The sequence below is a fragment of the Ranitomeya variabilis genome, chromosome 1 (genome assembly GCF_051348905.1).
Source record: "Ranitomeya variabilis isolate aRanVar5 chromosome 1, aRanVar5.hap1, whole genome shotgun sequence".
Lineage (NCBI taxonomy): Eukaryota > Metazoa > Chordata > Amphibia > Anura > Dendrobatidae > Ranitomeya > Ranitomeya variabilis.
The window spans coordinates 594,015,278-594,028,919 of NC_135232.1; the positions used below are offsets into that span (position 1 = coordinate 594,015,278).

The 13,642-nt window shown below is 44.4% G+C and overlaps 1 protein-coding gene across 1 annotated transcript in view; it reads right to left on the reverse strand.

Moving 5' to 3' along the window:
- The window catches only part of LOC143807595 (T-lymphocyte surface antigen Ly-9-like), a 49,026-nt gene extending 37,534 nt beyond the window's left edge, over nucleotides 1–11,492 (reverse strand). Inside the window, exons 1-2 of the mRNA XM_077289348.1 lie at nucleotides 11,423–11,492; nucleotides 11,235–11,312 (exon numbers count right to left, since the gene is read on the reverse strand). Coding sequence (XP_077145463.1) covers nucleotides 11,235–11,312; nucleotides 11,423–11,477 — 133 coding nt within the window. The 5' untranslated portion in view covers nucleotides 11,478–11,492. The remainder of the gene's footprint in view (nucleotides 1–11,234; nucleotides 11,313–11,422) is intronic.
- Nucleotides 11,493–13,642: the final 2,150 nt, after the last annotated feature.

The window sequence follows — 13,642 nt, forward strand, 5'->3', positions numbered from 1 at the left end:
AAGAAAACTGCAAAATGCACATAATTTCACACAAAAACCCCAAAATGGGCCAGACAAAATTATTGTCACCTTTCCAAAATTGTTGCTTGTTCAAACTCACCTGTGGCAAGTAATAGATGTGGGCAATATGAAAATCACACCTGAAACCAGTTAAAAGGGAAGACGTTGACTCAATCTTTGCATTGTGTGTCTGTGTGTGCCACACTAAGCATGGAGAACAAAGAGAAGAGAACTGTCTGAGGAATTGAGAACTAAAATTGTTGAACAATATCAACAATCTTAAAGTCACAAGTCCATCTCCAGAGATCTTTATGTTCCTTAGTCCACGGTGCACAACGTAATCAAGAACTTTACAACCCATTGCACTGTAGCTAATCTCCCTGAATGTGAATAATTGATGAAAGGTTGCAACGTAGAATAGTATGGATGGTGGATAAGCAGCCCCAATCAAGTTCCAAAGAAACTGAAGCTGTCCTGCAGGCTCAGGGCGCATCAGTGTCAGCGCGAACTACCCATCGACATTTGAATGAAATAAAACGCTATGACAGGAGACCCAAGAGGACCCCATTGCTGACACAGAGACATGAAAAAGCTTCAGTAGACTGCAGTTTACCAAAATGTACGTCAGTAAACCAAAATCCTTCTAGGAAAGCATCTTGTGGACAGATGAGACCAAGAAAAAGCTTTTTGATAAAGCACATCATTCTTTTTTTACCAAAAATGGAATAATAAGGCCTACAAAGAAAAGTACACAGTACCTACAGTTAAATATGGTGGAGGTTCAAAGATGTTTTGCTGCCTCTGGCACTGGGTGCCTTGACTGTGTGCAAGGCATCATAAAATCTGAACATTACCAAAGGATTTTGGATCGCAATGCAGTGCCTAGTGTCAGAAAGCTAGGTTTGCGTCCTAGGTTATGGGTCTTCCAGCAGGACAATTACCCCAAAAATACTTCAAGAAGCACCAGAAATGGATGGACACAAAGCGTTTGAGAGTTATGAATTGGCCAGCTATGGGTCTGGATCTAAATCCCATTGAACACCAGTGGAGAGATCTTAAAATTGCTGTAGGGAAACGGCAACCTTCAATTATGAGAGATCTAAGGAAGTTTTCAAAGGAACAGTGGTCCAAAATTCTAAATTCCAGTTGAAAGGTGTAAGAAGCTTGTTGATGGTTATAGGAAGTGATTGATTGCAGTTATTTATTACAAAAAGGGTTCAATCAAATATTGAGTTGAGGGTGCCAACAATTTTATCTGGCCCACTTGTGGGGTTGTGTGTGAAATTATGTCCAATTTGCCCTTTTTTTCTCTGCTTTTTTTGCATTGTTCCAATACACATAAAGGAAATAAACGTCTATAATAAAACATGTAATTGCAATAATTTTACTTCATTTTCTTCAAAAATTTCAAGGATGCCAACACTTTCGGCCATAATTGTGAATAAGCAGTAAATTGCAATTGCATCATTTTTTACAAACTCTATCCAACAATATCCATTTATGAAGAAGGGAGATAACCCTTTACCCCTTTGCTGTATCTGTGGAGATGTCCCAGTGGAGAGAACTAAGGAAGGCTGGGTGGTGCCGATGATAAACTTGGAGGAGCCAAATAGCTAAGAAAGAAGCCAGTTCTCTGGGGATTGGTGAGGACCTGTACTGCCTGCCATACACATTAGATGGCTTTCGACCCAACGATGCTTAAACCAATTATTTTGCCAACTGCCATCTCAACCATTTATCCCGTACACAAGAGCATTTGTTTGGCTGACAGACATGTCATTCGGCAGCTTAACATTGCACTCGGCAGTCTGAAAACGGACTTGTCCAGTGGGCATCTCGTCCGAAGATTAGTTGGCCGACACCCCCATACACATTAGACCATCAGCCGAATCTGTTGATATCAGAGGGTTCAGCCAACATTATTCTAATGTGTATTGAGGCCTTAATAAAAGCCTCGTAATTCAGAGACGTGAAGTACGTCTTGACGTTTGAGCTGTGAGATTTCATGGTGCTGTCCTGGAAAAGGGAAGCATGCTATTAAACAGTGTACAGAGCTGTGTTCCACACTGTACACTGTTTATACTGCCATAGCTGGTAACATAATAGTTGGGGGGACTCGATGTCAGAATTTTATCTCGTAGAAGTGTAAAGGAGAAGACCGGGCTGTGGATGCCAACAGAACACCGAGTCCGGAACTGCTGGGGCCAAACCTACTGTTGCAGGGGGGAAGGAGATTGCAGATGGAGCAAACCCTTAACCTGGGTTGAAGGAGCATGATGAGCCAAGGGGTATAAAAGGGTTTAGGTGGGAAAAGAACAGGGCTTCCTGCCAGAGAGAGGAGTTAGAGGGGACCGGAGCTGGGCTACAGGGAAAGATAGGCAGCATAGTAGCGATCATGGCCGGGTACAGTGAGGACTCCCAGATTTTGACAGGTGTACGGAGTAACGCATGCCGAGTGGAGGATTGTGGTGAATACGACTTTGCTGAGCTGCTGCATAATGGACTAGGGGCTCAGCAGGTAAGACCGGTGACTGCCCGCTGCCGCCAAAAGTGATGACAACTAGTTAGGCGAGGAAACCGGAAGAACTCAGCACCGGCCTCAGCCAGCAACTGATCAACCATCTGACTCAGGAGAAAAAACAGTGCAGTCACGCTAAGTGGAATTAATATGTAGACAGCCATTCTGAGTTACTGTTTCCCTTGTTTACCCCTTATTCTTTATTAGTTTATTTCCTGTTGCTCCCTGCAAGGAAGTTACTCCTGTATTGATAAAAATAAGTACGGTAATTGTTAATTCCTGCTCTGTGCTTCTGTGTCACTGCATCCGTATACCTCTGTTAAAGCCATAGGAAACCCCTATAGCCCAAATCACTGAGGATCTTAAGAGAACCCTGGCTAAAGTGGTTGGTAAAGGCACTTTGACCATCAATGACCAGGAGCCTACGTTGCTCTTGGTCCACATCTAGCTATCCAACTCTGTTTTTCCCACCTCCTGCACTGCTGCACCTGCACTTTCCCTGGATGTGGGATTCGCAGGAAGTATTAGATACCACAATTTTATTTTTTTCCGTTTTTAATATATAGGGTCGGAGCAGCAGGCGAGACGATATCCACCGAAGGTTATCTCTAAATGCAGCCTTCGCACAATGATCTATTACGGGAAAGTCTCATCTCCATTGTGTGTGATGATGGCGTTTCTCTGCTGAGAAATTCTCTCCGGGAACAATACACAAATCCTCTGAATCTGACTTCAAAGAGGCATTGGAATTGGTTTTTCAGCTGTTGTTTCCTAATGGCAGAAAACATAAGTGCAGATTTGTCTTCGGCAGTGCTGAGGATTATGGCCATAAACACACATCACAGTCATTTAGAACCATCGTAAGAATTACGTTAGGGATCTGCATAAGTATCAGTATAAACTTGATTTTTTTTGCAGTGTAATTCCTATAATAGCTCCACTTGGCTCCAAGGAATTTGCATTGCTTCCAAAACAAAGTAAATGCTAGTATTGACCACAGGTCCCGATTGACAGCCATCCACTCTTTATCCAATGCTGTTTAGAAAGCTAAGTTCTGATTGGTTGAAAAGGGAAAGAAAGTGGTGCAGTTATATATATATATATACTAGCTGAAGAGCCCGGCGTTGCCTGGGTATAGTAAATATCTGTGGTTAGTTATAGCATCTCACTTCTCTTATTTTCCCATCACCCCTCTCATTTAGCACCTCACTTCTCTCATTTTCTCCCTTACACCTCTCATTTTCCCCCTCTTATTTTCACCCTCACTCCTCTCATTCCCCCCTCACTCCTCTCATTCCCCCCTAACACTTGTCATTTCGGCCTCACATCTGTCATTTTCTGATCACTCCACTATTTTCCCTCACTCCTCTCATTTTGTACTCACACCTTTTCATTTTCACCTCACACCTCTCATTTTCACCTCACACCTCTCATTTTCACCTCACACCTCTCATTTTCCCCTCAGTATATACATGTTTGTCATCTCCCTTATATATAGTATACACCTGTATGTCATCTCCTGTATATAGTATATACCTGTATGTCATCTCCCCTGTAAATAGTATATACCTGCTGTATGTCATCTCCTCCTGTATATTGTATATACCTATGTGTCATCTCCTCCTGTATATATAGTATATACCTGTATGTCATCTCTTCTGTATATAGTATATAACTGTATGTCATCCCCTCCTATATATCCTATATATAGTATATACCTGTATGTCATCTCCTGTATATAGTATATACCTATATGTCATCTCCCCTGTATATAGAATATACCTGCTGTACGTAATCTCCTCCTGTATATACTTATGTGTCATCTCTTTTATATAGTATATACCTGTATGTCATCTCCTCCTGTATATAGTATATACCTGTGTGTCATCTCCTGTATATAGTATATACCTGTATGTCATCTCCTTCTGTTTATACCTATGTGTCATCTCCTCTTTTATATAGTATATACCTGTATGTCATCTCCTGTATATAGTATATACCTGTAGGTCATCTCCTCCTGTATGTAGTATATACCTGTGCGTCATCTCCCCTGTATATAGTATGTACCTGTATGTCATCTCCTCCTGTATATAGTATATACCTGTATGTCATCTCCTCCTGTATATAGTATATATCTGTGCGTCATCTCCTGTATATAGTATATACCTGTGTGTCATCTGCTCCTGTATATAGTATATACCTGTATGTCATCTCCTCCTGTATTAGACCTCGTTCACACGTTATTTGGTCAGTATTTTTACCTCAGTATTTGTAAGCTAAATTGGCAGCCTGATAAATCCCCAGCCAACAGGAAGCCCTCCCCCTGGCAGTACATATTAGCTCACACATTCACATAATAGACAGGTCATGTGACTGACAGGTGCCGTATTTCCTATATGGTACATTTGTTGCTCTTGTAGTTTGTCTGCTTATTAATCAGATTTTTATTTTTGAAGGATAATACCAGACTTGTGTGTGTTTTAGGGCGAGTTTCATGTGTCAAGTTGTGTGTGTGTTGAGTTGCGTGTGGCGACATGCATGTAGCGACTTTTGTGAGATGAGTTTTGTGTGGCGACATGCGTATAGCGACTTTTTGTGTGTCGACTTGTATGTGACAGGTTAGTGTAGCAAGTTGTGTGCAGCAAGTTTTGCGCATGGCGAGTTTTACACATGGCGAGTTTTATGTGTGGTGTGTTTTGAGTATGTGCAAGTTTTGTGTGAGGCAACTTTTGCATGTGTTGCAACTTTTGTGCATGTGGCAATTTTTCCGCGTGTGCAAGTTTTGCGTGTGGCGAGTTTTCCATGAGGTGAGTTTTGCATGTGTGGCGAGTTTTGCGTGAGCCTAGTTTTGCATGTGGCGACTTTTGTATTTCGACTTTTATGTGGTGAGGTTGGTGTATGTGTGGTGAAATGTGTGCTGAGGGTGGTATATGTGTTCAATCACTTGGTAGTGTGTGGCGCATTTTGTGTGTGTTCATATCCCCGTGTGTGGTGAGTATCCCATGTCGGGGCCCCACCTTAGCAACTGTACGGTATATACTCTTTGGCGCCATCGCTGTCATTCTTTAAGTCCCCCTTGTTCACAGCTGTCAATTTGCCTCCAACAGTTTTCCTTTCACTTTTTCCCCATTATGTAGATAGGGGCAAAATTGTTTGGTGAATTGGAACGCGCGGGGTTAAAATTTCGCCTCACAACATAGCCTATGACGCTCCCGGGGTCCAGACGTGTGACTGCAAAATTTTGTGGCTGTAGCTGCGACGGTGCAGATGCCAATCCCAGACACACACACACACACACACACATTCAGCTTTATATATTAGACTAGCTGTTTACAGCCAGCTAACGCTCGGCACGCTCATTGCTTTCTAATTAACGCTGCTGATGATTAAACTAAAGTAAATAATGACAACATTCAATAGCGCTTACGCAGGTGGTAAATTAACTTAAAATGAAGTTAATAGCAATAATCTCTCTCTCTCTGTCCTTATCAATCTGCTCAGGTGTTCGTTGTTGATAACCAATCCTACGATTTAGTCAATATTGCTGTTGTCGATCAGCTACTGCATCGTTGTCTGGATTTTCCTGCGGCCTGTGAGATGGACCTGGCGACTCTTCTTGGCTCATTTTGTTTGAGAGAATGCGGATGCAATTAAATGTACGTTTACCTTGGCTGAAGTGGTTGAATTACATAGAAAGGAAGTGCTGCATGTGGTAATGTGTGGGGACGGAGCCTCGTGTGGTAATGTGTGGGGATGGAGCCTCGTGTGGTAATGTGTGGGGACGGAGCCTCGGGTGGTAATGTGGGGGGACGGAGCCTCGTGTGGTAATGTGGGGACGGAGCCTCGTGTGGTAATGTGTGGGGATGGAGCCTCGTGTGGTAATGTGTGAGGACGGAGCCTCGTGTGGTAATGTGTGGGGATGGAGTCTCGTGTGGTAATGTGTGGGGACGGAGCCTCGTGTGGTAATGTGTGGGGACAGAGCCTCGTGTGGTAATGTGGGGGGACGGAGCCTCGTGTGGTAATGTGGGGGGACGGAGCCTCGTGTGGTAATGTGTGGGGACGGAGCCTCGTGTGGTAATGTGGGGGGACGGAGCCTCGTGTGGTAATGTGTGGGGACGGAGCCTCGTGTAGTAATGTGTGAGGACGGAGCCTCGGGTGGTAATGTGTGGGGATGGAGCCTCGGGTGGTAATGTGGGGGGACGGAGCCTCGTGTGGTAATGTGGGGACGGAGCCTCGTGTGGTAATGTGGGGGGACGGAACCTCGTGTGGTAATGTGTGGGGACGGAGCCTTGTGTGGTAATGTGGGGTGACGGAGCATCGTGTGGTAATGTGGGGATGGAGCCTCGTGTGGTTATGAAGGGTGGCGGGATTATGTGTGGTAATGTGGTGGGGGGGCGGGATTATGTGTGGTAATGTCGTGGGGGACGGGATTATGTGTGGTAATGTGCTGGGGGGGCGGGATTATGTGTGGTAATGTCGTGGGGGTGGGATTATGTGTGGTAATGTCATGTGGGGCGGGATTATGTGTGGTAATGTGGTGGGGGGGCGGGATTATGTGTGGTGATGTGTTGGGGGGCGGGATTATGTTGTGATGTGGTGGGGGGTGGGATTATGTGTGGTAATGTGGTGGGGGGGCGGGATTATGTGTGGTAATGTGGTGGGGGGTGGGATTATGTGTGCTAATGTGGGGGGCAGGATTATGTGTGGTAATGTGGTGGGGGGGCGGGGGATTATGTGTGGTAATGTGGTGGGGGGCGGGATTATGTGTGGTAATGTGGTGGGGGGCGGGTATATGTGTGGTAATGTCGTGGGGGGCGGGATTATGTGTGGTAATGTGGTGGGGGGTGGGATTATGTGTGGTAATGTGGTGGGGGGCAGGATTATGTGTGGCAATGTGGTGGGGGGGCGGGATTATGTGTGGTAATGTGGTGGGGGGGCGGGATTATGTGTGGTAATGTGGTGGGGGGGTGGGATTATGTGTGGTAATGTGGTGGGGGGCAGGATTATGTGTGGTAATGTGGTGGGGGGCAGGATTATGTGTGGTAATGTGGTGGGGGCGGGATTATGTGTGGTAATGTGGTGGGGGGGCGGGATTATGTGTGGTAATGTCGTGGGGGGCGGGATTATGTGTGGTAATGTGGTGGGGGGCGGGATTATGTGTGGTGATGGGGGCGGGATTATGTGTGGTGATGTGGGGGGGCGGGATTATGTGTGGTAATGGGGTGGGGGGCGGGATTAGGGAGTATTTGTAAAGAAGTCGTGTGTTTAGAAGAGGCGGTATGCATAAAAGGGATGAGATAGAACTACTCAACCATGGAGATTTTTATCTTCCATCCTGTCTTTCAGAGCATCAAAGAAATGTCATGCTTTTACAAAGGGGTAAAATAATATTCTCCTCTAGAAGCCAATAATGGTGGCTTTTGATACAGCACATTGGCATTGAGTGCTATCAACAGTTACACCCAAATTATCAGCATTGAATATTGTCTGCTGCCTATTTAGCGGGGTTTCTCTGGATCACACGGGACGGATAAGACATTCTGTAATGTATCTACAAAATCAGAGCTTCATGTCATCTATGCTCCAAAACTGCTTACTAATCCTTTGAGTATTTAATGGGTGTCTGACAGCACAAAATGACTGTTCCAACCAAGGATAGGTGCTTGATGCACTCTCGTAGCGGCCAAACAGTTCTTACTTGTTTTCCATCAATCTCCACCCTCCTCTTCATTGATTGACAGCTCTACCTTTACAATAGCCAGAGAAGTGCATAGCTAGATGGAAAAAAGTAGGTGGGGACTGCTTGGCCATGCCATGAGTGCACTGAGAACATGTGCTTAGTCTGAATACTGTGTCCAGTTTTGGGCATCACATTTCAAAAAAGACATCAGCAAACTGGAGCATGTTCAGAGAAGAGTGACCAGAATGGGCACCGATCTGCAAACCATGTCCTATGAGGAACAGTTACAGGATCTGGGAATGTTTAGCTTGCAAAAAAGAAGACTGAGAGGAGACTTAATAGCTGTCTACAACTATCTGAAGGGCTGTCACATTGTAGAAGCATTATCTTTATTCTCATTTGCACAAGGGAAGACTAGAAGGAATGGGATGAAACTGAGAGGAGACACAGATTAGATATTAGAAAAAACCTTTTGACAGGGTGATCAATGAGTGGAACAGGCTGCCATGAGAAGTGGTGAGTTCTCTTTCCATGGAAGTCTTCAAACAAAGGCTGGACAGACATCTGTCTGGGATGATTTAGTGAATCCTGCTTTGAGTAGGCGGTTGGACCAGGTGACCCAAGAGGTCTCTTCCAACTCTACCATTCTATGATTCTATGAATAGTCATTTTGTGCTGACAGACTCCCTTTAACGTTCAACATTTGTCCAGAGGTTGTCCTCTTTGGACAATTTCTTTAAAAGAAACTGATCACTACTTCTGGGACCTCCAGCTCTCAGTTGTAAGCTGTGTGATCTCACACCACAGCGCCACCACAAGGGAAAAAAGATCATTACATGGTATCAGTTGAAAGTGATGTTCTATGGCCTGTTTGGACACTTTTAAGGGATGTCTCATCTTCCATCCCCCATATCTCACCCCCTGATTGTGCTCCTGGATACCAGGACTCAATCTTCTAGTTAAGCATCCCGGCACCACAGGCAGGAAACCTTCATGGAGCACTGCTTACTGAGAAGATCCAGGAGGCTTCAGGAGCTCCCAGAAGATTAGTTAAGTCTTCAGGGAGATTTCCTATTTTACGGGGAGCCTACCAGAAGTTCTGGGAAAGTTGGCAAGTGTGTCTAATAGGGTAATTGAATTGTACTTTGGTATCAATAAAGATTCACCAGAAACTGAAAGATGATCTACTGCCATTGATAGGTAGTAGGATGGCCTGTGTTAAAGGGTGAATCCTACTTTATGCAGAAGTGGGACTGTGGATATTCCATAAATGTCTATTTAGCACTATCCATCCCTTTCCAGCAATTTAAAATATAGATGTATATAAAATCCTGACAGTGGGAAAAACGTAGCAAAAGGTAGGCACTTAATGACCTTTTCATTATCTATTTGTCTCATGGAGTCTTAGCTGCCAACTCTTGAAGCCAAGTATTTAAGAGGAGGATTCATTAGTCACTAATGAATCCTCCTCTTAAATGATTAGTGGCACAAAAGAGCTCCGCAACACTTTCCAGACACTCATTTTTGAAGCTACCTACCCTCCATACTCCTTCTCCACCTCCATAATTAACCCCTTCCTGACCTCCGCCGTACTATTACTGCGGAGGTCGGGTTCCCTGCTTTGATGTGGGCTCCGGCGGTGAGCCCACATCAAAGCCGGGACATGTCAGCTGTTTTGAACAGCTGACATGTGCCCGCAATAGCGGCAGGTGAAATCGCGATTCACACGCCGCTATTAACCAGTTAAATGCCGCTGTCAAACGCTGACAGCGGCATTTAACCGGTGCTTCCGGCCGCGCGGACGGAAATGATCGCATCGCCGACCCCCGTCACATGATCGTGGGTCGGCGATGCATCAGGATGTTAACCATAGAGGTCCTTGAGACCTCTATGGTTACTGATGCCGGCCTGCTGTGAGTGCCCTCCTGTGGTCGGCGCTCATAGCAAGCCTGCATTTCAGCTACATAGCAGCGATCTGATGATCGCTGCTATGTAGCAGAGCCGATCAAGTGGTGCCAGCTTCTATTGAAGCATGGCAAAAGTAAAAAAAAATGTTTACAAAAAATGAAAAAATTTAAAAAAAAATGTAAATCACCCCCCTTTCTTCTCATTCAAAATAAAACAATTAAAAAAAAATCAAACCTACACATATTTGGTATCGCCACGTTCAGAATCGCCCGATCTATCAATAAAAAAAGGATTAACCTGATCACTAAACGGCGTAGCGATAAAAAAATTCGAAACGCCAGAATTACGTTTTTTTGGTCGCCGCGACATTGCATTAATATGTAATATCAGGCGATCAAAAGAACTTATCTGCACCAAAATGGTATAATTAAAAACGCCAGCTCGGCATGCAAAAAATAAGCCATCACCTGACCCCAGATCTCGAAGAATGGAGACGCTACGGGTAACGGAAAATTGCGCAATTTTTTTTTTCTGCAAAGTTTGGAATTTTTTTTACCACTTAGATAAAACGTAACATAGACATGTTTGGTGTCTATGAACTCGTAATGACCTGGAGAATCAAAATGGCAGATCAGCATTTAGTGAACTTAGCAAAAAAGCCAAACAAAAAACAAGTGTGGGATTGCACTTTTTTGCAATTTCATCTGAATTGTTTTCCCATTTTCTAGTACACGACATGCTAAAACCAATGATGTCGTTAAAAAGTGCAACTTGTCCCGCAAAAAACAAGCCCTCACATGGCCATATTGACGGAAAAAAAAAAGTTATGGCTCTGGGAAGGAGGGGAGCAAAAAACGAAAATGCAGAAACGGAAAAGGGCAAGGTCGTGAAGGGGTTAAAAAAAACCTCCTGAAATTTCTGATTTCTGGGGGTGGTTGTTATGATCGATTTGAGATTTCCCTACTCTTCTGGGAGTCCGGGAGGTCTCTATACATGCAAAAAGTTTCCCAGACAATTCGGGAGAGTAGAAGCTGGTCATGTATCAAGTCATCAAACCATAGCATAAAAAAAACATTGGTAACACCAAGCATAACATCAATTCGGAGCTTTGGATAAAATTGCACTTACCCCATGCCGGCATCAGTAAGAGAAGGAGCACCACCATCTCCTGAGTTATTCTGCCGCGATCCTCTCTCCTCAAGTGTCCTAAAAAGAAAAAAATCTTCTTTCTTATAATAAAAAGCAGGAAAAGCTCCAAAGTTTCCTACATGGCTGATGTCCAAATCTAACCCTCCAGGGATGTGACAAGTTCTCACCAGCTTCTATGGAATGGGAAATGTCTTCCACCCAACTCCGCTTCATAATATTCATCCTGCAAATAGAAGCTTTTTCCACAGGACAAGTTATTGTAAAAGTTTTGAAGGATGGCTTACTTTTGATACCCTGACCCCTCCTGCATTCAAAAAGGACCTATCATTTCTGAGAAAAACTCTCAGGTTTTAATACAGGATGCAATTTCTTCCTAAGACTTTTAAGTGTCATTTTGGCTTTTGTCACACTGTTATGTATAATATGCACCTAGGGAATGGCATGGAATAATGTAGGAAGATTGTTAAAGGGGTTGTCCAACACCAAATTTTTTTTTCTTAGGTATAGATGGTGTCACGTTGCTGCAATGTAGGTAGGTGCAGGCTCCACTAGATGGCACTAGAGTGGAAGTAGGACTGCACCTATACAGAGCTGGCCTGCAGTGCAGCAGTGAGGCTGCCACAGGTGGCAGCAGAAAGTCAAACAATCCAGGTCAAATCCTAGACTGTAGCGCAGTACCAAACGAATAATCAAACTCCCAGTCAAAGACAAGCCAGGGAGTCACTAACAGTCAGGAGCGGATAAGCCAATAGACAGAAGCATGTCAGGATACAAGCCAAGTCAAAACCAGGGAGTCAGACCACTAACGGGAAACATGGAGTCAAGTCGGGAATAGGGGAAAACAGAGACATGGGTTCAGACAGCAACACAGCAGTACAAATCAGAGTCAGCTACAGCAGCACTAGGTAAAAACTATAACTGACATTGCCTGCAGGAAGCAGCGGTAATAAATAGCCAACCTGAACCCAGACAGAGGCTGAGAAAGGTTAACTCTTGACATGACCAGTCTAGGAAAAAGGGAAAACAGGACTCAAAACCCGGTCTGGATCATGACAGATGGTTTTAAAATAATAATCGGAGGCATTCTTGGCTTCCAGTGCAGGTCACTCCATAGATATCCTCTGCTCCATTCAGAATTCATAGACTGCTGCTCCATAGTATAGGCTGCAGGTGAATAGAATAGTGCATCATCATAGAAACATCTGATGAAGTGCTCTTCTGGTAACCTGACCACTGCAGACAATTACAAGCAGCAATGTCCTGTGACCTCTGAACAGAGCAGACTTCACTTCTGGAGCTGGCACAGACCTTTGGATTGGCCGTACACTTACATCCTCCTATGGAACATGGGCCTGACATATGGGCTGAGAAATAGGCCTTTAAATGGTTTAGCTTTGGACCCTGTTTCTCACTTGGCATTTGAGGCAGTGTGAGAATGGAGGCTCTTGTTCCACTCTTTTGGCTTCTTCTTCTTTAAGCCTATTTGTTTGTCAAACCAATTGTTCCAATTCTGCAGAGTTGACATCTATAATCCCAGTAAATGGGAGGATTGCTTCTGGCAGCCCTTTTGGTGGGTCTTCATATTCCTGTAGTCCAGACCTTCTGGCTTTCCAGCTCCACATTTAGAGCTTAGGCCGGTTTCACATTTGCGGTTGTGTCCGCAGCGTTTCTTCTGCAATTATCCACATGCGTCGTGTATTTCTATATTTAACATTAGGGACGCATGTGTCTGCGTTTGATTGCATTTTGCCGCGTTTGACGACGCATGCGTCATTTCATCGTCTGCGGTTTGGTGCGGTAAACGCTACATGTATTAATTTTAGAGGCGTCAATTTGCCACCTAGAAACGTATGCGGTTGTTAGCGGAAGAAATGCGGCAAAAAAACGCATTGCTGTCTATGTGAACGCATGCGGCCACAAGCACATGCGTTTGCTTGCGTTCGTGAACGCATGCGTTGCACCAGAGAAAGACATGTTTAGACACTGATTAGCCACCCCCACATACAAGGTGATAAAGGGAGGGAGTAGACAGTTGCAAGTCACTACTCAGCAGACAGAGAAGCAGAGCAGACGCAGGCCAGAACCTTGGAGGAAACAAGACACTGAACAATGTGAGTATATCAAAGCCAATGCCTTTATTTTCTATTTTCTGTCTCTACATGTCCTAATTTGTGCCATTTCTTTCTTTCTGCATGCATCAGAATGTCTTCTTCTTCTGATGAGGAGCAACGTCGTGGGCCTTCTCAAGCCGAACATGTCAGTGAAGTGAGTACTCAACTCCTCAGATTGGTAAGTATTCACTGTCACATCTTCACATGTGACAATTTTTTTTCCTTTTTTAAGAGCACTTCTTCCACTGCGGCAGAGGGTGAGCAGGAGCAGTGGGG